Below are 23,556 nucleotides of genomic sequence, written 5' to 3'. Positions count from 1 at the left end.
AATACATCATTTGAAACCACACTCATAAATTGGGAGAATGGCCTAGTGGCATGCACAAGATTAAGACATTTCTAGCCTGTTATTTGATTAGAAAAAACAAGAATGTAGTATTTGGACATTCAAATACTTAGTTGTCTCTTGTCATAACTACCACAATCAGCTTTTATAGCTGAAAGAGCTTAGAAACTGAGAGGTAACCTGGCAGAGTAAAGAAAGGAGGTTGATTTGTGTGTTAAACACACAATATGAAATGTTCTGAAAATGCCTGGGTTTTATCAGATGGTATTCTGGAGGAAGAAATAGAGGCAGTTAGTTAAAAAGAAGAGTTACAGCTGTGAGTTAAAGAAGATATCTACATCATCCCAGGGTCCCTGGGGAATGCTCTCATCTTTAGCAGTCTGTTGTGGTGGCAGTGACATAGCTGTGGGTCTTTGAAATAATCAGTTATCAGAGTTTCAATCTTTTCTCATTTCTTGTGTTTTTCTTTTTGCTGATAAGGGTGAAAAGCAAAAAACCATGGGTGTGAGAACTCAAATTCTCATTATTTTCCTGAGCACTTCAGAGGGGTTTTCAAGGCTGTCCGCCCTTTTTTTGAAGTAGATAACTTTTACTTCTGACAAAACTTTTAGGGCAGATAAGAAAGCTTCATGACACCTTAAACCAACTGAAACCTTTCTGGATGCTGGAGCCAAAAAACTTTATCCAGAATAGCAAATGAAATTGAGTGAAATGACGAGTAGCAGTCCAAGGGATGATTGTCAGCAATAGGAATTGATGTCGAGTGGGATTGGAGGAAAGAGAAGGATTCTCAAGAGGATGGTCTGTGGTATGATGGTGTTTAAACAGCGATGTGTAAAGCCTAAACCTTTGCAGAGTCACCCTGGTTGGTTGTGAGTTTTCACACACTCATCCAAACAGGAGTAAAATGACTCTACTGTAAAAATGAGTGTTTCTTACTGGGAACTCTCTTGAGGCTTGGTTGCAGCTCTTGAGAGTGCGGTAGATTGATGGGGCAGGGCTTGGACTCATGCCTGGCCAAGGCTTTGGGGTGATGAAGTGCTCTCTGAGGGCTGCCTAGATGACTCAGGAGCCTATGTTTCTGCACAGCCAGCCGTAAGCCTTGGGTGACAACCTTGATGTGTGCAACCAACTCAGAAACTCGACAGCTCCGGGACCAGTGATTGACGCGGTTTTGTTTTGTTCTCTTTTTACTTTTCTTTTTTGGGCAGCCCCCCCTCCCCCTTCCTTCTAAATTGTTTTCTCAGCTTGCTGGAGTCTCAAAGACTGTCTTCTGCTTGTCTTGAACAGCTGGAATGGCTCTGGACTGAATGAACATACACGGAGCAAGACTGGGCTGGACCCTGGGAGGATCTCAGCCTCCACGAGGAGCAACCTGGCTGTCCAACCTGCGATGCTGGGAGCTACGGAGATTTAACACCACTGCAGATGGCTGCCTGCAACCTGGCGCTAGGGCTGTGGCTCCTGCTGCTTCTCCGGGATATCCAGACAGCCCCACAGGTAAGGCAGAGTGGCACCAGGCTCCTGCAGCCCCTTAGGATGCAAGAGCCTGGAGAGGTCTGGGGGCACTCTGGGCAGCAGGGCTATCCTGCCAGTAGGCTGGGTGCTGGGCAGTGGGCATCCACAGAAACAGGCTTTGTGCAATACAGGGAGAGCAGCCAGGAGAGTTTGCACTCTCTGGGAACTTTGCAGGCAGGAGCAGGGGATATAAGCTATGATCTGCATCTTTTTGTTGGCTAGTGTTACTGCAACTGCAGGCACATCACAGCTAGGGAATAAGGAAAGATTTGGCAGGGGTGGGGGACTGTTCTCATTTGTTTGGGTGAGTGGCTTTTATTTTTGCCTGGATGGCCAGGTGCTCTGTGACAGGCATATTCCTTGCAAAGCTTGATTCAGAGGGCTTTTGCTCACTCTGCTGATGTGAGTCAGGGCTGGCAAATTGAAAGTTGTAAAGGCAAAAACAATAAAATACCTTCCTCTCTACAACCACCCACCCCTCTGACACTGTCTTCCTCATGAATGGGCTATTATTTCTGTATCAAATTGACTTAAAATAGACATAGCCCACTAGTCGCACTCAACCGATGCTGCAGACACAAGCTAGCTCCCTGCTCAGATCGTATCATCTCTTGTGGGTTTGCTCCCCTCCTCCCTAGTGGACCACGTGGCAACAAGCCCTCAGCACCTGGCATAAATCCAGGTAATTTCCCTGGCTAACATGCACATCCTCACAAAAAAATGTCAGTTGCAGAGGTTCTTTGCACAGGTAAAGTCAAGTAGGTGAATAATTGCACACTGTGTTGGATCCTGAAATTGGCTTATTTTTCCTTGCAGTGGAAACATGACACCTGTCTGTACATTGTAAGTGAATGATATGGCACATCACTTGGGCTATCAGGAGATTTTTAACAAGAAACTGACTCCGATTAGATCTTTGAAAATAACCAAGTCCTGCATCCTCCTCATAGATATTTGAAAAAGATCCTCCTGGCTCTTTTGGTAAGAGTAGGAGTTTGGCCTTGTGTCTTAATTGTAAATTCCCCTCCCACATTGCAAGTTTGCTCCATTTTGCCCTGGTTATCTGTCTGCTTCCTGAAATGTAGAAGAATCACTGTTTCTTCTGTAGGACTGGAGTCTGTAGTCCTTACCCACCTGAGGAATATTTAGGGGGACATTCAGATAAGCTTGCCCAGTCTGCTGAATGCAAACTGCTTTAGGAGAAAGGCAATAGAAAAAAAAGTGGTTTTGCTATTTGACATGAGTTTTGGTGTTTTGTTCACAAAATGGAAGGGACAGAGAGAAAATTTGGTTTTCTGATATTCCTTGTCAACATTCAGACTCACTGAAAAATCATCAGTTACCTGGAATAAATATGTAGATCTTGCTGGGATAAGCAACTGACTTTTTGCTGTCTGTGTGGCCACTATTTCAGCAACATTTGCTTTTTCTTCTACTGGAGTACTAGAGATACTGCTCAATGTGAGCAAGTCATAGCTTATCAGTCATATTTTAAACCATATTCCGCCTCACTTGAGTCCACAGTTCAGGTTTTGTTTGTTTTAATGTTCAGTTAACTCTCATTTGTTAATGATGTCTTTACTATCAAGCAGATGCAGCTTGACTACTTGAAGTCTTAGATTATCAGCTTCTTTTGTGCTGTCAGAATTTGGATAGAAGCTTGAAAGGGAGTCAACTGTTTTGCTACAGTATTAGTCAGTTCTAGAATAGCCAATGCTGGTAGAGGATTTTTTTTTTTTTTTTTTACCGTAATATGCTTTCTTCCTGACTTACAGCTCATTTGTAGCAAGCTGATTTCTGACTCTGCCTCACCATCAATTTTCTCTATGAGCTCAAAAGACCATAAATAAATGAGTCAAACCTTGTCCTGACTGAATTGCAGAGTAGCCCACTGAATTCAGCACTATCTTTACAATTGCCATTATTTAAATTGGAATAGCAAATGTGTTTGTAGATACAAGGAAAGTGAGGATAGCTACAAAAAGCCTTTTTTCTAAAACAAATTCTCCAAAGCAAGCACTGAAAAAAGCCAGATGCAACACTTTAAAGAAAGAAAGAAAAAAATTGGCCTGATACACTGATGAAAGCACTAAGCCAAGGGATCCCTGGCCATCCTGTTACAGAGCAGTCTAAACAGGATACGAATTGTGGTCTTTTCTTTCACAAGATGTATTCCGGCTTCATTTGAATTGCATGCAGGAAAAGATGAGTGAAATTAAGTCTCTGAACAAATTGCACTGAATCCAATTTAAGAACTCCTTGTATTAGAGCAAAACCAAATGTAAATAATTGGTCTAATATGGACTCATGGCTTGTTCAAATTTATTCAGAAAACGTGGACTGATTAACTTTGTAGTGACAGACTTTCTGCTGCACTGGCGGTTGTTCAGGACACCCGCTTACCTTCTTGTTAGTTTAAATATTTATCTATTCCTCTACAGCTGGCATAAAGCAGCATTAACTCTGCATTGTGTCCTCCTGTCCAATCCAGGTCAAATCAGTTCTGATGTAGGATACAGACGCAGAAATAGTGTCTGTGAGGTTTCCTGTTACAGCTGTGCCCATCAACAGAGACCTGTTACACAAAGGGCAGACCCTGCTCCTGGCTACACGTTGCCACCAACTTTCTTGCATTGAATTTAGTGCAAGTGACTGTGCAGCCACAGGGTGAGTTGTTTCAGTGCAGTAATGCCCTGAAACCCAACTTCACAAATTCAGAAAGCAGAGTTTTCAGTCAAATGAACTCCTAGCACTGACTCATCCTCTGGAAACACAATTGCTCTGTCTTAAACGATCAAGGAGTTAGAGGGGAAGGAGAATGTGGGTACAGGCAGGAGAGGGGAAGTGGGATTGCACCCTTGGATAGCAAAGAGCCATGGGATTAGCAAAGCTGTAATAGACACACATTCCCACTTTGTTAATCCATTGTTAGTACAGACCTATCCATTGAGAGTTTCCTCAGACCCAAAGGGAAGGATAAAGACCTGGTTGCCACCACAGCTGGATTCCTCACCCGCACCAAACAATACTGCTGTGAGCTTCCTTGAATTTTAAAGGGTTTTTTATAATACATATGAAGGAACAGAACTGTGAGTACTAATGGACAATACTATATGTCATTAGGATAAAATTGGTATTTCTTCATTGAGGCTGCATTGTCTTTTGGAGAGGGGATAGGGAAATGTACAACGTCTGCTTCTCTTTTCTTCAGGAAACACTAGGAAATGGTGCCTTAAAAAGTGAAATTGTGCTAGAATTTTGAATTTCCCTGACAGAACCTGAGTTCTGTTTCTGTCTGAGATTCAGACAAGAGCGGTTAAGGATGAGGGAGAGTCAAAAGTTGAAGGAGAAAACTGCTTTGAATGTTGGTTAAACACGATTTTGAGGTTCCTTGCATTTTATTCTGTTCCTTGCAGAAGTGAGAAGAGTTTGCTCTGTAAAACTTGCTGGAGATTTCCTTGATGAAACAAAGCCGCATGCCAGTTGCTGCTGAGTATGGATCACACCATACTCTTCAGTGTTTCTAGGCATTCCAGGAAGAAGAGGAGGGAACGGGGCAGAAGTGAAAGTTCTTGCACACAAATCCTTCCCTTCAAAATAAATAGTAAGGGGCAAAAATGATGACGTGAATCTTCTCTCACTGGCTAATTGACAATTTCTGTAAGCACACTGGAGCCAGGAGAAAGGGCCAACACTGTAAGAGGAGAATTTCTTAGCACTTGCTTTTTTTGTGGGTCTCTACACACAGGCACCATGGAACCAAGAAGGTGAACCTTCCACCCTGACGCTCACAGCTGATGCTTTTTTGTGAGAAGGTGATAGCACTGAGGTTTTTTCATGTGAGGCTGAAAGTTTTTTCTGTCTCCTTTGCTTTATCCCTTCCTTTCATTTCAAGAGCTATTTATGAGCAACTAGGACCTGCTAAGTCAAACCTTAACCTTCAGCTTCTGCCTAGCAAAGAGTCTTAATTTAAATAAACTGGTTTTGTTGGGGAAAAATGAGTTTCATTAGTGATATTCATATAATCCTGAGTCAAACTAATTAAGTTCTTTTCTTCTTTTTTCTGAGGTATGGTTAAATTTCCGCTGTCATCCTAGAACATATTAAAAAAGGATTATTTGACTTAAGTTTATACAAACAAATGGAGTAATGGTCCAAGGTAGAAGACTTTCGCTCTTTTGTAGTTAAACTTTATGTATTTTATTGAATATTTTATAATGCTCAGTTTTGTCCAAGCACTCCCAACCAGAAATATATTAGAAATGTCTCAATGCTGACATTTTTCTTGGCAATGAGAGCAGTAAGAGCACATATGCTTTTCTTTCCTGCTGTGTTCTTCTTGAGCCCTCATATGATAAAGTGCACCACTTTTTACATGAATTTTTCCCTCTTCTCCTCTCTGTCCTTGTGATCCCCTCCTTTCTTTTAGGTGATCCTTGTTCTCGTTAAGGCTTGACAATGGGGACATTTTCTTTATCAGCTTCCACTGTTGGCTACCATCATCTCAGTCACAATACCGGAAACCCGCTATGTAACAGGTTCCTGCAGTTGCAGCCGTTGGTAATGCAGCTCAAAACTGGACTATGTAGCTCAAAACAGTATGTGTCTGTGCTGGGGAGATAAGTGCTGCTACTGTTGGTGGGAATTTTTCTCAAAATTTCCCTCATCTAAACAGGATCATTCTGTGCTGTCGCCAGATTCCTTCGTAGCCACGATGTTAGAAGACAATTAGCTTTCCCCCATCTGTTTTGATTACAAACAGCATGTGATGTCCTCCTGAGCAAACTGCTTCCCAAAGTTTTTGAATGAAAAGATGCTTTTATGTTTCAGTAGAAAAGCTAGCGAGAACGTAGACTTTTAAGTTCTGCTGTAGCAGCCGGACCTACCCTGATAGTTGTTGTCTTTCCCTCAGCAAACGAACTGTGAGTGTTGGCAAGATAAGAAGTGTTTACAACACCATGGGCAACAGTTTGGACAAGGTTTGGTAAAAGCAAGCAACTGTAAAGTTGGAGACCCAGTGGGACTGGAGCGGCAGTATATCCTTTATGTCCTACAAAGCCTGTCTGGGATCCCTGGTGCCACCACCACAAAAATACCCATAACTGTAGACAGGCATTGTGCTTAGTACAGCAAGGACTTGGAAGTAACACATCTCATGCTGAGCCAGGAACGGAACTACCAATCTTGAACATTCAGCTACAGGGCCTTTTCCTGCCCTCAGCCTTGTGTTGGCCTCGCTGAACGTTGCTGTCGGTTTGTATAGGGTTGAGCCTGGAGGTCCAAGCTCAGTACTGGGCTACTCAGACAATAGGAGTTCACCTAAGTAATTTTGATTTTTACCAGGTGAGGATTAGAAATCCAGTTTGTGTTCCAGCTGCAGTTTGTAGTAGGCTTACCACTACACAGAAATCAGAAGGTGCTATTGAAAACAGACATGTTGTTTCAACAGCATTAATTTCTGACAAGTTATGCACATATGTTGCTTCTATAATTCTGTGGAAATCTAATGGGTTTTTTTGGCCAAGCCACTGAAATATTTTTTGGTTTTTAACAATATTGGTTAATCAGCATTAAAATATTCCATAACTCCAGCACTCAGTCATCATTCTGTCTAGGAACAGCAAGACAAACAGGCATTAAGTATTTTGCAGTCCCTCCAAATTTGGATGGATTCGATGGTTGGTGTCTAGATTTCTGCTGTTAAAAAGGAGTTGCCAGCAGCTGAGGAACAAAAAAACCCAAACACTTGAATCCTATCGCTTGGAGTCTTCTGGTACACAAGATCTAAGATGATGGTCAAATCAAGAAAATGCATAAGGCATCTTTCCAGAAGCACTGAGTCTTGAAAGGAGTGGAACTGGAACATTTGTAATCTAGAATTCCCTGTGTTTCTTGGTGAATTGCTTCTAGTGATCTCTTCCTAATTAGAAATACTGAGCTTATAAAAATAAAAGCTAAAAGCCAATGTTTTATTGCTAACTTGCACCCTAATTTCCCTAATTGTAGAAGAGGTGTTGGAGGTGGTATTGTACATGTGGGAAGAGCAGTTACAGGTGGCGAAACTGAGGTCATTCACATGTTCAGTCACTGTGTGGCTAAATGACCTCTGCTCAGGCCCGTTGCTACCCACTAATAATGCACATTCTTGTTCCCTTTTCACTTCATATCTTTGGCTGGTTATCTTTGGTTTTAGTTAACTTATTACTCTGATATTCATTACGCGTAGAAGACAGAAAAATGAAAATTACATTCTCCTTGTAGGGCTGACTTCCCTCTTTTCCCAGAAGTAGCCTAATCAAACCTCTGCAGAAAATCAGTTAGCACCATCATTGTATGGAAGACTTAAGACACTTTGAGACCTTGGCCCTTCACCTCTGCCATTTCTTCAAGGCATGTTCTTTGCTTTTAGGCACCAGTTTGGTTTGCTCTGCCAAAAACCCATGGAAGTTTTGGTGAGTTTTTAGTGAAAGATTTTTTTATTCCAGATGCACGAAAGCTTGAAATTTAGCTTGCAAAACGCCTTACATAATTTAAGAAGCAGAGCTCATATGGTTTTTAGTGACACTTGCCTTTCCACACTGCCAGTTTTACTTATGTAATTTATTTTGAGCTTTTAAGCCTGAAGTGCTAGGGGTATGGAGGCTTGGTTTATGCTCAGGTCCTTACCTTAAAGTATGCTGTCTACAGAGGGCCAACCTTTCTGCTTAGTTTAAGAGCAGAACTTTGCATCGTAGCATTGCTGTTACAGGTCACATCAGGAATCAAAGAGCTTTAGGATCTAGAGGGGAAAAAAATTACAGGAATGGGGAGATAATGACTGATGCTGAGCGTTGCTATGTACATGATTTATCCCTGAAAGGATCTATAGTAAGTCTCATTCTCATGAAACACCTCTACCGAACAGATGGCAGCTCTTACAGACATTCTGCAGGTAGCTACAGATTAGAAGTGGTGGGGTCTTCAGAAGGTGGTTTCTCAGCCATAGAAATCCCGTCATGATTTGTTAAAGTGACTTCTTTTTGCAGCAGAGCACCTTGGGCTTGGCTCAGTAAAGGTGGCTCCAAAGCTGCGCTCGTAACTGGATATTTGAAAGCAGCATTTGTTGTGAAGCCGAGGATGTCCCATGTTGTGTAGCTGGCTGTAATATATAGCTGCCCTCTTGTGGAAAGGAAAAAAAAAAAGGGGGTTGAGTACTGTCTTTTGTATGTCTGTTTTCATAATTTGTGTAGTATGTGTGCATAGTTCATGCAGTAGTTTATCACAGCACTAGCATCAGGTCCAATTAATAATCAGAATTTGCATTGCTGTAACTAAGAGCAGAATCTAATCCTAAACTCCTGATTTCAATATTTTAGACAAGGTAATTTTTTTAAAAGCAGCTCTTCCTTCACACTTTTACACAGACACTATTCCTTTATTTAAACCCCAAAAAGAGACAATTAAATAAGCTGTAAGCTTATGTGCTGCATAAATCATTCAGGAGTTTTGTTCCCACCATGGTTTAAAATTCGCCATCCTTTGCAGCCGCAGTTGGTTGCCCAGGAGAACCAGGAAGAGATCAGGTTTTTGTGGTCACTTCCCATAGCTCTTACAGGAAAACTCATCCAGGATGACTTAGCCAGGATGCTGTTGTTTCTTAAATTTTCTTTATAAAACTAGCTAATTCACTTGGTATCTCTGAAGTGACTCCTGAATGACCCTTAGTTTAGTGACTGGTCTCGTGTCACTTCCTCTTATTCAATTTAGTCCTAGAGTGACTGGCTAACCAGGGTGCTTCTCCACGCAGATGCAAGGAGATTCCGCTTCCTTTTCCTACGGCCTGGTGCTTCCTCTTCAGAAAAGAAAAATGCAGGGTGCACATTTGTGAACTTGACTTGAGCTGAGCAAGCAGACATCTGCTGTTTCCTCTATACAGGAAGCTAAAAAAAAATGCTTTTTAGGGAGGCTGTGTGGCCCAGAGGTTAGTGCAGAAATGTGTCAGGCAGGATTTCTCAGTTCTGTTACTGGAGCTTGATGAAATTTAATGGTTTCAATATGTTTCTGTTTCTTATCCTTTTGTTAATTTCCTCCATGACTGAAAGTGCCTGTTTTCTGATGTAACCTGGGGCAAGTTAAATAACTTCTGTGTTTTATGGTCCTGCCACAAAAAGAACAGCTTATTAAACAGGAGAATATGGCTGAGAAATTAATTAGGTAGTAAGATTCTGCACTTAGGCAGTAGGAGACAGTAGGTATTATTTCAGAGGCCAAAGGGAAATTCATCTGCAGAAAGTGAGATGTAGGTTTTCTGAAATATTTACACTGCTCTACCAGAATCATGTGGGAAAATCCCTGGGGAATCTGCTGATTGAGTCTTTAAAAAAAAAATTGTCGTTTATACCTTCTAGCAAATACTGAAAATGAAATTCAGATAACATTTTTAGGGGGTTATTAAGGGAGATGCCAGATTCAAAAATCAGATTTTCTAGTCAGAAAACTTGTAGCACTGTAATTTCCCAGAGCATGTAATGGCCCTGCTTACAAAAATGAAGCCTTATTATATGCTTCTTGAGACAATTTATAGCTGAGTCTCGTTTTCTAAGCTAATATTAGAACTATTGTGTGAGGGTTTTTTAACTAAACAAGTATCAGTTATGTAGTCAAACCAAAGGTTGATCCTGAAACCTTCACTCACAATAGAAGTAGAATTAGTTATCTGAATAAGGGCTTCATTGTGTGAGTGTTTGCAGTATTCTTTTCCAGGCAGAAACCTCTTGTTCTTGGTGTAGGATTTGTCCCTAAATTATAAGTAAAACAATTTATTGGTTTATAATAAACACATCTTTAGGTGGTTAAATTCAAGCATTATGACTGCGTAAATAACTGAACGTAACGACCTGTTTGCTGCAAACAAGAATTATCTTTGTGGGTTACAGCCAGTCTAGCTAGATTTAGATGATGCTGACTATGACACTACCTCTTATTCCAGTGCACACAGAGCTGGAAATCTGTTACAGATGTTAGGGATTCTTTTTTTATTATTATTTTCCTTATCTCGAATTAACATGGGATCATTTCAGGACACTGATTTTTAGCCTTTTTGTTTTTATTATTTGCTAACAGCTACAAGATTTCTAAAGGAGACACAGAATAATAGACAAGCTTTTCTTAGTGATCTCAGTCATCCTACAACTAGGTTTCAAAGGGTGTTTGGAGCATTGGCTGAAAAACATTTTTGTAGGGCAATGCCGGTTGGATGAGGCCCTGAGCAACCTGATCTAGTTGGAGATATCCCTGTTCCTTGCAGGGGGGTTGGACTAGATGACCTTTGAAGGTCCCTTCCAGCCCTAACGATTCTATGATTCTATGATTCTATGCCACTACCCTTTTTGTTGTATGAAACAAGGAGTTATGAGTGCTGAAATGCTTGATACACAGTTGGGCTACAGTATTCCATTCCCATGTTTAAATGACTTTCATATAAAGTTATTGAATTATTACTAAATACAGTGAATGTTGCAATCTTTGCTTAAGCAATATGGGCCACAGTAATTGAGTTGCTTTGGAGATACTTGAACTTTCAAAAAGCTGTAGGCTTTTCCTTCCCATCTGCAATTACCATCTCTTGAGACAGATACTGGGATCTGCTCTAATACAGAACTAATTGTTTTCTAATTGTGTCTTTTGTCTGCTTCAATTTGTAGACATCGTTAACCTCAGCTCATTCCTGTGATACGCTTGAGAATTGGTTCTATGATGAAACTTCACGGAGCTGTTGTTACCAGTGTCCCTCAGGTCAGTATGTTTGTGATTCAGTCAAATTAACATGGAGCCTTTCTCACAGAGATAGTAGGAGCCATGTTGATCTGCAGAATTGCATTTTGTCCCCGAAGTGCCATTTCATGCATCACTATCCAGTGTGGATCCCGATACGAACTTGTTCTCCACTGCCCTGCTCCTGTTTCCTGTTCAGTCTGTAAGTAATCTGTACATTGCAAACAAGATAACTTACTAGAGGCTTTAATGAGTTGGGTTTTTTTATCGGTTGACTTGACACTCTGAAGTAGCTAGAAGTAGGCAGGTCTAAGAATTAATTCCAACTTGCCTCAGGGTGTGAAATCACACAGTGTAAGTCAGCTAAATAAGTTTCTGATGAGAGAAAAAAAATATAAAATCAGGTGTGGAAAATCTGTCATTATTCTCATAGTCAAAACAGTTTAGAAAGTGTCTCACATGAGAAAGGGAACAGCCCCTTGCCAGGGGACACAGTGAGCTCTGTCAGAAGCTAGTTGTGACTCAGAGGCACATGAGGTCAGAAGCAGGAAACACTTTGGTGAGACAAGAGCTCTGGAAATGTCTGAAACTCCCCCTGTTGACCAAAAACCCCTCAGTGGGTGGGGCATTTTATGGTACTTCACCATCACCAGTCTCTTCTTATAGAAATGTTTTCTGTTTCTTTTTTTTTTTTTAAGGAAATTTTTGACTTTTTTGTGCTCTAATAATAAGAAGGCTTTAGAGTTTGTTTGCTAGCGTTTGCTAGCATTTGCATGCAGTTACATCGTGGCTCCCACTGGGACATCTTGTACTGCTGGCCACACCACTAGAATCGTTCAGAAGCCGTGTAAGTAAATGAGACCAAGGGATGGAGAAACTGGTCCCATAAAAGAAGAGGAGGGGCAGGAATCTGACTCTGAGCCAGTCCCAAGAGAAGCTTTTTTCTCCTTCAAAACCATACTTTGCAGAAGCTCTCGTAATAACAGGTGTCATAGTGAGGTCTTGTGAAAAGCAGAGTTCTGATTTCCATCTGGCTGTAATGAGCCACCAGTCTCAATCATTTCACCTCTGCTTATTCTTGAAATTCATTTTGTTGCCACGTCCTCATGTCAGTCTTGGACATCTCTTCCCCTCCTCCAGGGCCTCCTTCATGACAAAAACTCCTAAGAATCCTTTTTCATTTTAATTTTCCACTACTTCTTCAAGCAGTAACCCGTTAATATCTGCTACTAACTCAACTGCTCACTGTGAAGAAAGAGAAGCGTTTCTAAAATTCCATTTAATCAAAGTGGAGCAACTCAAACTCTTGATGCAGCCTGGCTTTACTTTCCTTGGTGTTCCAGTCCACAGATTTACAGCTTTCGATCTGAGTGCACTGGCCCACATGCAAGCCATCCTCTGTTTTGAACTTAATTTCAAGTTCAATTTCAAAATAAACTTCAAACCAAACCTCAAAAGATCCTTGTAATCAATTTCTGCAGTTGCCCCATCTCTTCTCATGTGCTTAATTCCTGTGCAGGTAAAATGAGACTTCATACCTGATATACCAGAAGAATATTTTCTTTCTGCCGTCACAGAACAAAGTATTTCCCTTCTGTCAAGGGGAGGAACAGAGGCTTTCATGGGAAATAATGCTATATGCTAGAACAGCTCATGTTATGCAGAAGTTGGTATTCCACTTCTGTTTATTCTGTTTATGTTTTTTTACCTTTTTTGTTTGGTTGCTCTGTTGTTTTACACTCTAAATAAGATATTCATCTCTAAAAGATAGTGTTTCAGTCAACACTGGAGACAATTTCCCACCCACAGTTAACAGCAAATCCTCAGGAGTGAATGAATGCACATACAAAACAAAAACACTTAAACCACTTATTTCATTAACTTATTTCAGTGCATTTTTCTGTACAAGTGATTGCAGCTGGTATTCCTGCTGCTCAGGCTTTGATCTGCTTGTTGAGCTATGAACTTGATCGGTGGAGAACAGCACCAGAAGACACTGTTAGGCAAGCTTCAAAGCTACTGCATCTGAGGCACACATTCCCCAAGGGAGGGACTCGTGTGTACAGGAAATCTCAAATAACTGAAGTTAAAGCTTTTGGGTCCCTGGGGGAGGAAGGGGAAAATGACACACGTGCAGGTGCATGTGAGTGTAGCTTAAGTGCTGAGATTCAGCAACCAGCCCCCACCTTGAAAATCTTAGACAAGTAGTTTTGAGGAGGTGAGAGTGATGTGATTCAGGCCTGTCTGGTGGTATTTAGTGGGCCAAATATAGCACAGCTTTTTTTACCTGCACTCCTACATCCTGCTTGCCAAAATGTATAGTAAAGGAGTTATTACCCTGCCAGGTTCTCCCTCCTTGTGGTTAACTCTTTGTGACTGCATGATGCAGGCTAGATGATGAAACTGGGATTTGTTTCTCTCCTGTTTTCCACCTGTGAAACGTTCAACTCTTCCTATCTTTATGTTGCTGCTTGATCTTTTCCTTTTGCTTCTGTGACTGTCACTGTTCCTTCCCTTCTGGTAGTTATTTCCACCTCCTGGCAAGGCTACAACGTCGCAGCTGACCACTGTGCCTTCTAATTTCTTTGGCACTATGGCTGGTGGTAGAATACCTCATCTGTTGCTTCAGGAGTTGAAACATTAGGAATGCTTCTGTCCCAGCCTTTCCCGTACTTCTAGCTTGTTATTGTACCTAGCTTGTCAGATGGATGCTTTTAAAAGCTAATCAATAGAAAATGATTACCAGACATAAACATAGAGTCATAGAATAGCTGAAGTTTGGCAAAGATCTCCAGAGGTCATCTCATTCAGCCAGCTGCTCAACTTCATGCATGTTGCACATACACAGATGGTCTGCGAGACCCAGGGTCTTGTGCTTGCAAACTGTGAGCAATGAGTCCAGGTGAGTTGGAAGTGTTGAGCAGAGGAAGTGTATGGCGTATACATCCAGCATCAGAAAAACATACGTATGTAATTTGATTTGTTACAAGGAAAACAGCTGGAAAATTAAACCATCTCACAACTGTCAAGACAACTGCAAAATTAGCAGGACTGCTCGGAAAGCAACCTACTGCAAACCTGCTGGGGTTATAAAGGGCACAGCTCAAGAAGTACTGTCTTGTAACTGCCCCTTCTGAACATGGGAGGTGGCGTTGTCCCTGTGTGAATCCATGGGCACCTAAGGATTCTGGCAGCTTATAAAAGGAAACTTATGCCTTAGGTGGCAAAATATCAGTACTTGGTTGCTATAGTCCAGAAGAAAACTTGAAAAACCATTGACTGGGAACTTAGTAATGGCAAGGCAAGATCACCCTTACTGCAGACTTGGCAGTCTTTTTTGTCAGCCAACAGCTCGCCGTGTGCCCGTTCTGCAACGATCCTTACTGACTGGGGTAGTACCATGTTCAGTGTTGCTGCAGCAGGACAGCTGTGATCCCTTGCTTGTCTTTCTCCAGGCTACGTTAAAAAGAAAGCATGTCCCAAGGACCCTGGTGAAGACTGCATGACGTGCGGACCTGAACAATACGTGAATGAAGAATTCCCAAAGCCACGATGTGACGCTTGCGTTTCATGTGCAAAAGGTTTGCTTTCCCTCACACGGGCCTCACAGTTATATTCTGTGTATTTTATTTACACTTGATTTATATTTTATTCATTTAGAATTTCCAGCAGCAAAATTATCCATCCTTGGTTACTGATTTATAGAGCGGAATGCTGCCTTGTGCATAGTCAGTGTTGTTTCCTGTATGACCTGGGACTACCTAAAAATTCTCTCATCCAGTGCTATCCAAGTCTGATTTCAGCTTTCTGTCTTATATTAGGAACTGTTGCCTACAGGCTTCTCCAATTATCCATGACTTAAGTTACCATCACGAAGAGCGCCAGCAGCCTGTTCTGCTTCCTGAGCCTTTGAACTAGTGTTGCTCAGCTTTGGTCCCTGCTTTGCTTTTCCTTGCAGGGTGATCCTTTGTTACCACATCTGTTTCTTCCCCGCAGAATCCGACCTTGTGGAGAAAAAGCCCTGCTCCTTCAATTCTAGCCGCGTGTGTGAGTGCCGCCCGGGCTTGTTCTGCCAGACTGCGGTTCAGTACACCTGCTCGCGATGCCAGCAGCACACGGTTTGCCAGCCTGGGTTTGGAGTCAAAGTCAGAGGTAGGAATTCCTCCCTGTCTAGATTACCTTTTCTGATCTTGGCTGTAGGCCTGGACCTGATGGATTGGTTGGTCGGTCCTCAGCCATTATTTTTATTCAGGGACCTCTATAAGTGATGTTACTTGTGAAAAGTGCCCTGCTGGGACCTTCTCTGATCAAAACTCCAGCACCGACATCTGCAAGCCTCACACAGAGTAAGTCCATAGTTCTTTAAAGTGACTAACTAATTAATTAAAGTTAATAAAAGACTGAAAGGGACACCTGTCACTTCTGGTGCAAAGTACACACATTTATCTTAGAGGCAATGGCACAGCTTTGGGCGTGCGTGCAGAGTTTAGGAGGCCTGTCTTTATACCTGTTGCACAGCTCTGTACTGGAGGAGGTAAGGAATCTCTCTCGCCTCATTTTTAGTTTTCTGAGTACAGTGGGATGCATGTGAGTATCAGGTTTGCATCCAGGTCAAGAATTAATGCCACAGAGGTAAGAAGAAGGTTAATGACTTTTTCACTGAAAGCAATAAGTGCAGGTTGTATAAAGATGACCGAAGAGATGTTTGTCATATGGAAAATGCTCTTATCTTGTAGCGTGGCAGTTTCCTCTGGCGCTGATACACTGTACTTTCATTCCCTAGCTGTGCCAAGTTAAACAAAGTAGCACTAAGCAAAGGAAATGCCACACACGATCAGGTTTGCCTGGACCAGTTGCCCACCTACCTCACCCCAAGCACTTTGTCCATGAGATTCAGCAATGAAACAAATAACTCTGACCTAAGGAGGTTTGAGGAAAACCTGGTGACCACTGCTAATATCCTTTTAAGTGTCGTGACAACTGAAAACCCCAGTTCAACTCCTGAGGAGAAAACTCTGGCTGGCACTTCTCCTACCTCAGCCAAGGGGCAGGTGACAACGGGAGGTAACAAAGATTTACTCTGTCCAGCATGTTTTATTTGACTATATCTTTGATAAATGCAGTTTTTACGTGTGAGCTTGCTGCAAATCCCCTACAACTTGTGAAATGTTGTCCATGGTTCTATGTCCAAACGTGTAGATCTACGAATAGCTCCCCCTCGGCCTTGTCTTAGCCTTTCCCTTTCTGTGCTGTAGGTCAAGTTCTTTGGGGAGTGGTTCTCTCTGTGGTAGTGCTGCTTGCAGGCATGCTGTTATTTTGGAAATGGAAGGTTTGCAAAAAGCAGATCCTCATCCTCAAAGGAAAGCGTGAGTTTTTAAAGCTGTAATACATAGCATGCTGTTTGATCTCCAAGTATATGCCAACTGGGAATTCAAATATAGCAAAATTTTGTGGAGGTCACTGGGGAGGAGAATGTTTTCTACTGCCTGGTGGAGGCAGGCCAGATAAGGGTTCTAGGCAAACTGTTCATGCAGTGTGTTGGAGAACATGAGAGAAAGATTGAAGCAGTCATGCATTTATGGAGGAAGATACTACCAGATGGGTGGGGAAAGGGTTAACTGGTGGTTTCTTCTCTCAGCAAAAACACTAATATTAAATGACACCTGAAGTGTTTTGTGAGTATTTGTTGGATCCTGGGATAGGATTGGGCTTTGAGCATGAGAAGAAGAGTGATTTTTACTGCTACGGACTCTCAGTAGCTTTGCCTAGAGTTACACGTGGGGTGTGCCTGAGGAACCACATTCCCTCTTTTATAGAAAGCAGGATGTGCACGTTGTAGGTTGATTGTAGAGCTGTGAGTGTGGTAAAGCTGTTAGAGCCTGTTTGCTCCATGATGAGTTTTGCTAAATGCATGATTTCTTCTATCAGCACATCTGCGTTCCGTCACTTCACACAAATCCGGGCTCAGATCTCAAGGTGAGCAACTGATGGACCAGGAATTGTGTAATCCATATGTCTAAAGAATAAGTAGATAGTTTTAGCATGGAACCTTTTTATGGAATTTTAAATTAAGACTTGGAACATTTTGTGTCAAATGTGTGTCTCTGCGGACATGTGGAGGGCCCGTCCCGCTGTCTGTCCTGCGCAGGATGTGACAAGCCACCAGGTGGCACCGTGTCCCCGCCGCCCCTGGATGGCTGCGCCATGCGTCAGTGCAGGGAGTCTTCCCTGGAAAAAACGCCCAATTCATTGCTGGGCACTCAGATGTGGGAGTCGTGTTCCAAAAAACGCGGGTGTTAGCCATGGCAACCTGCACAGACCCCCTGGAGTACACACCTTCTGCCCAATTAACTAATCCTCTCTCAGCACTTCCGTATCCGTTGGTTGATCTGTTCTCTTCTGTTGTGTTAGGTTCTCCCAGTCACCACACGTCAGAGCTTTTTCTACTCATTTATTCAGGGGTACGATTTAACACCTCTGTGTGCAGCTTAATTTTCTCAGAATGGAATTTTTGCTTCCTCACTCGCCTTAACGCAATAGAATCTGTTATAGAGCTGATGCATTGAAACTAGAGATGGTGCATCAGGGTGAAATTAGGTAGTAGGCCTGAGCTGATCTAGCTCCATGGCACAGCAGAAGGACACTGTACACTGCCTTCTTCCCACCTCTCTTCTCTCTCCAGCATTCCCTTCCTCCATCCTTGCATAAGATCTCATCCCCTTAATATTCATCTGACCACACGATGAACTGATCCAACTTGTTAATTCAGTAGAAAGTTATTAACATTTTTTAACTTTTTTTTTTTTTAAATAAGCCTGTCTTTGCTTATCTAGGAAGTTTAATCAGTTCATTATTTCATTAGATGAATACAAGTTGTCATGTGAGGAGAGTGACAGGGATGGCCACCAAGGGCTTTGGGGAGGGCAGGACCTCACAGTCTTGGCAGCAATATGTTGTTGATTCCTCGCAGCCGTGTCATGTAAGTGTGCCCTCAGTGGTAAAGAAAGCATAATGCAGGTGGGTTGGGCAGCAGTTTAGGACATGGTTAGGTGATATTTCAGAGCAAATATTAACATTCTTGTGGTTGCTATGAATTTTCTTCTGATAATTTTTTCCTCTTTCCGTTGCAGGTTCTGATCTAGTGAGCAAATGTGCAGTAAGTGTGAACAATATTCCAAAACAGATCACTTTCCATTCCAATGTAAATAATGATATTTTTAAATGTCCTGTGCCAGCCTTTTTGTTTGGACTTTCCTCTAAAACATGTGATCCTCTAAGTGCAGCTATGAGATGTACTAGGACTTGCTACTGTCATGTCTTGGGCTGTTTAATGTGGTATTAAATAATGTGATGGTGCCAGTCTTGCTTGTGAAGGGAGTATTTGGTTTGGTGTTATGCTGTTCATGTTGCATTCTATGGGACAAGGTCCAAAATCACAGGATGAACATGCCTTTTCTACCTTCTGGGAGAACTTGTCTGTCAGTCCTGTTTTATCTTACTGCTCCAGTCACACAAGTGGGATTTGTACTCTTCTTCTGTCTCCCTCCAAGTCACCTTCCCTCTTTGTAGGATTTGGCACGACTGCAATATGGGTACACAGTGAGTGTTGTTTATCTGGAAGACTTTCTAGCAGGGCCAGCTTCTGGTTTATCATTATAGTTTGCAGATGAGCAAGATGAACATCAGTCAACATGGTAACAACAGAAAGTAGATCCTCAGCTGCTGAAATCATCACAGCTCTGTTTGATTCCCCCACTTTCAGTGAAATTACAGCAACTTGCATCCTCTGAGTCTTCCCAGTTTATTAGGCTTGTATCTTTAAACGTCCATATTTGCTAAAACACTCTTTAGACTGTTCCTTTTTTTTGTTGTTTTTTTTTTTTTTAGATCAGTTTGCTTTTAAATGTTGTACATCACCACACATACAAGATGCTACTTATTCTAATAAATCTGGTTGCAATCAGCTATCATAATTTCAGTGTGTCATTGCTAATTCCTGAATTGTGGGGAGCTTCCACTCTTGCTTTTTTAGCAAGTCAGACATGAGCAAGAGTTTTAAACTGCACATTTCAAAATCTTAATTTTTTTTTTCAACGTTGTGGAAACAGAAACAGAGCTAGGAACCATCAGAAATTTGTAATGCAGGATCTTTAGCCTCTCTTAGATTCTAGCTTGTCTTTTAAAGGACTGTTTGTCATTAATTCTTCACATAATAGGTAGTCTGAGCTTGTTTCTCCTACCTGAGGTTCTACTGAGGCAATTCCATTTTGAGGTTCAAACAGTTCAAGCTCTGGCTTGTTTTGTCCTTCCATAGGAGTGTGGTAGGTCTTTGCAAAATCTGAGAGGAAGTTAAACCATATATTTTCAGTTTTGACTGTTTGACTCTCTCACCATATGACTACACATCTGTACAGGTTTGTCCTCTGATACTTATCTCACAACTAAACATGAAAAATACCTGTTAAAGTTCTTTCTGAGCAAGTCCCTTAAAATTCTTACCTCCAGCATCTATCTTTCTTACTGATGTTATACTCTTTGCTGAAAAGTGCTCCTGAGCTTCAACCCCCTAAAATGCAGCTGCTGCTGTATTACAGTACAGCAAACTCTGCAGCAGAGCATTCAGTACAAGACCTGTGGCAAAAAGTCACATGACAAAGATTCGTCAGCATCTAAATTGCAGACGAGGCAGTGGAATTTACCAAAGCATCCAAGCAGATCCAGGAAACTGGATTTCGGTGGAAGCGAGGTACATTCTTGCGAATGTCATTGAAAATGTGTGAATTTAGCTTAGAAACGCTGTTTTTAAATATGGCCTTAAGTGATGCGGGAACTTAGTTCAAAGAAACGTAAGTTTCTATATCAGGTAGGCACTCTGGAATTTTTTACTCCCTGTGACAGTGGTGCTATGAATAACATTATGTTATTCTGTCTGCAACAAAGGAGTCTGTAGACCTGTTGCAATCCTCACAGTGTTGGTTTTACATCCACTCCACTTCTACTCTCCGCTTTGTATTGACAGAAGATCATACTGACCTCTGACGGTGGGCCAGAAGAGAAGGAGTTAATCAACAGCACCGTCCCTTTGGAAGCCAACAATAACTTGGTCTGCAGCACGGAAAAAGCATATAGTCCTGACCTGAGTCTGAGTGAAGTGACACAGAGCAATGGGAATGCACCAGATTGCCCTATCGATTCTCGAGTCAGAGACCACACAAATAATCGAATTGGTGAGTCTTGCTTTTTGGTTTTTTCTCTTGCCTTTTCAATTTTTCAACCATGGGCACATGATTTCGTTGTGAGATTATTAGTAAGCTGCAAAGTGTCCAAAGCTTCTAACAAAGGCTAAGGCTGAATCTCCAGAATCTTTGGCACACAAATTCTGGTATATCTATTCATTTGAATTTAACGCTTTCTTATTTTCACCTTTGCCTTAGTCACTTATGAACCTGACAGAAGAATGCTCTCCTTCCTCTTTTTCATTCCAGAGGATGTAAATCTGCAGAAGAAATTTGAACTGGAAAACTGGAAAATGATGCTGTAATACTTTAATGAGAGTTGTACTTCACATGTCTCATTTTCTTCTCTTGGTTTCACAGTAATAGCTTGAAATGTGTCTCTCATTTGTTTCCATCAAGTCTTTGACCATTCACAGGGTAGGAGATAAAGTCAAGCAAGGAAGCTTACTCAGAGGGGGAGAACTGTTACCTGAGAGACAGTCTACATGAGACATTCTGGCAATGTTTCCAACCCCAATTTTGAAGTTATTTGAAGGGTTTTTTTTTGGTATTACTAGAGCTGACTTTTCCTTACTAAATGCCCTCTGTTTTTGCTGTGAGTGAGGGACTTGAGATGAATGTGCTGATTTGACTTACCATACCCAAATATCTCCAAGCAATTGTGAACAATAACCTCCAGTGTCTGATCTGCAGCATCCTTCTGAATGAAATGTAGTGGTCCAAGCCATAGCAAAGGCCTCACTGACCTTTTGTAAACACTAGTTTACAACAAGTTGGACACAAGGGTCAAGTCTATCTCAGAAAATTTTGTAGTTGATTCTCTGCTGGAAAGATACTCATTTCTTTGCTGGTCCTAAGACTCCAGATGATTACTCAGAATTTCTGTACAGTGCTGATCCTTGCCCAAAGGCTGCTTTTAATGCAGGTATTTTTGCTTCTCAGAACAGCAGAAGCATAAACCTTGGATTCTCTGTATCTGTTTTCCCCAGATCCTAGAATCATAGAATCATAGAATCATAGAATGGTTAGGGCTGGAAGGGACCTTCAAAGGTCATCTAGTCCAACCCCCCTGCAAGGAACAGGGATATCTCCAACTAGATCAGGTTGCTCAGGGCCTTGTCCAACCTGGCCTTGAACGTCTCCAGGGATGGAGCATCCACCACCTCTCTGGGCAACCTGTTCCAGTGTTCTACCACTCTCATAGTAAAAAATTTTTTCCTAATATCCTGAGTTCTAACAGAGTTCTAGCAGAGTTCTAACAGACTCTTGTGAATATCTTACTGACTTTTCAAATTTGTCTTTCTCCTGTAGTCCCAGCTATAGCACAGTGGCTTCATCACACAGGAGCTAGATCTGCTTGATCTAAAATGCCCAGAGTCCCATTGACTGTGGTCCAAAGTGAGACAGTGTAGTATAAAATATGCTGACCTCCTTTATCACCTACTATGTTCAGTGCTTTGATTTCAAGATGAAAAGCACATTATAAATAAACAGTGAAATAGGCAACTTACAATGTGTGAGTTCCAAAAGCTTTAGTGGGTTAGTGAATTCTGTGTTTTCACAGTGATGGGCTTGGTCTGCATGCCTCTGATTAGTAAAGGAACAGGGAGAAAAAAAGGAAAACTGAGTACGAAATAAAAATTGTGCATTAAAAGGAACCATCTCTAGGGCCAGCCGTGATTGTTAACTACGCTCAGCACTATTCTTTTTCTTCCTCAGAAAAAATATACATCATGAAGGCCGACACTGTTATTGTGGGGTCCATTTCGGAAGTGCCTAGTGGCAAGAACTGTGCTGCTAGAGGCAGTGAAAGTATTGTTGATGCCCAGGAAAACATGGAAGAGGAACTGGCAATGCACTATCCAGAGCAGGAAACAGAGTCTTTTGCAGGGAATGATGTAATGGTTCCCGTGGAAGAGGAGGGAAAGGAATTTCATCACCCCACCACTGCCACTGAAAAGTGATAATCTTCTGAGGAGATGTGTGAAGCTACAGAAACATGCAGAGTGACACTAAGCCTAATCTATGACAAGGGAGGTAAATACATGGTGCCTTAGATTATCTGAAAACTCATAAAACACTGAAACACCTGCAAACAAGGAGTGCTAGAACCTGTTTCATCTCACAACTGGGAGGATCATCCAAACCGTTGGCCTTTATAACTGACATGAAATACTTATCTTTCCTTCTTTCTCCCAGTATCATGCTGGGAACAAATTTGAATCAAAGCTACAAAATTCAGAGGACATCTGGATGCCAACTCAAGTTTCACAGCTTGCTTTCTCTGCATGAAGGAATGGATTGAAAACTATGTCTGATTACTTCTATTAGCTCTGAAAATTCTGGCCAGAATTCTGAGTTAAGCTTGAGATCGGCCATGTTTCATATGTTGATTCTATTCCAGTATTACCAGTACTTCAAATTTTGTCATGTATTTTGCAACATCTGGTATTTTTCTTAAGGCCTCAACTCTTGACTGAAAGTAATGACAATTTCAGGTTTGCCTGACGCAAACAGAACTCTTAAGTTTGTGGACTTGATGTTTCTTGAGGAAAGGTGCCACACAGGCTCAGAAAACAGAAGGCAAATAAAACTAATTGAAATCTGCTGTACTTTAGGCCATTCTTTCTAAGTTTTGAAGTCTGATTGATGTCTTTTGACTACTTCAAATCATCACTAAGTGTACCAATGGCCTCTTCCGATGGAAGCCGAACCGGCTCAACGTTTGGATATTGGATGAACTATGAGTTTAGCCCAGTGTGGAGTCTGTGAAAAGGGAAAAGAAGAAAATAAACTAGTTTTCTACAAAAAAAGGAGGACTGGAAAACAGGCACAGCAGTTATTTTCTATAACATTTTTAGTATCTGTTTGTTTTAGAATTGCTCATAATCGTCAGGGGGACACTGATTTGCCTACAATATTCTTTTTAAAAAGAGCTGTTTTGTGGTCAACTGGCTTGTGTTATGCTATTTCCCAGTCTTCGTGCTGCTTCTTTGATAAAAGTAAATGTAATAGTGCTGACTGTTTTTGC

The 23,556-nt window shown here is 41.6% G+C and overlaps 1 protein-coding gene across 2 annotated transcripts; it reads left to right on the top strand.

Moving 5' to 3' along the window:
- The first annotated feature begins 1,350 nt into the window (after positions 1–1,350).
- Positions 1,351–22,674, top strand: LOC104375675 (tumor necrosis factor receptor superfamily member 8). Of its 2 annotated transcripts, none has more exons than XM_086625559.1 (11): positions 1,351–1,518; positions 11,220–11,310; positions 14,745–14,870; positions 15,286–15,441; positions 15,542–15,635; positions 16,073–16,353; positions 16,545–16,655; positions 17,218–17,265; positions 18,420–18,445; positions 20,312–20,516; positions 22,245–22,674. In XM_086625559.1, exons 1-11 carry the CDS (start codon positions 1,447–1,449, stop codon positions 22,487–22,489), a joined length of 1,455 nt encoding a protein of 484 aa, XP_086481685.1. In that variant the 5' UTR covers positions 1,351–1,446; the 3' UTR covers positions 22,490–22,674. The 2 variants fall into 2 exon arrangements, with proteins under 2 accessions (XP_086481685.1, XP_086481684.1); XM_086625558.1 differs by having other exon boundaries at positions 20,309–20,516.
- Positions 22,675–23,556: the final 882 nt, after the last annotated feature.

The sequence above is a fragment of the Tauraco erythrolophus genome, chromosome 23 (assembly GCF_009769465.1).
Source record: "Tauraco erythrolophus isolate bTauEry1 chromosome 23, bTauEry1.pri, whole genome shotgun sequence".
Classification (NCBI taxonomy): domain Eukaryota; kingdom Metazoa; phylum Chordata; class Aves; order Musophagiformes; family Musophagidae; genus Tauraco; species Tauraco erythrolophus.
Note: the sequence above shows the minus strand (reverse complement) of the source record. Positions and strands in the feature narration are given on the sequence as shown.

What these genes read in the sequence shown, in the direction of transcription:
- LOC104375675 (XM_086625558.1), top strand. Translation starts at nt 1,447, where the DNA reads ATGGCTGCCTGCAACCTGGCGCTAGGGCTGTGGCTCCTGCTGCTTCTC. An exon ending in ATATCCAGACAGCCCCACAG is followed by an intron (nt 1,519 to 11,219) that starts GTAAGGCAGAGT and finishes TTCAATTTGTAG; the next exon opens with ACATCGTTAACCTCAGCTCA. An exon ending in ATCTGCAAGCCTCACACAGA is followed by an intron (nt 15,636 to 16,072) that starts GTAAGTCCATAG and finishes TTCATTCCCTAG; the next exon opens with CTGTGCCAAGTTAAACAAAG.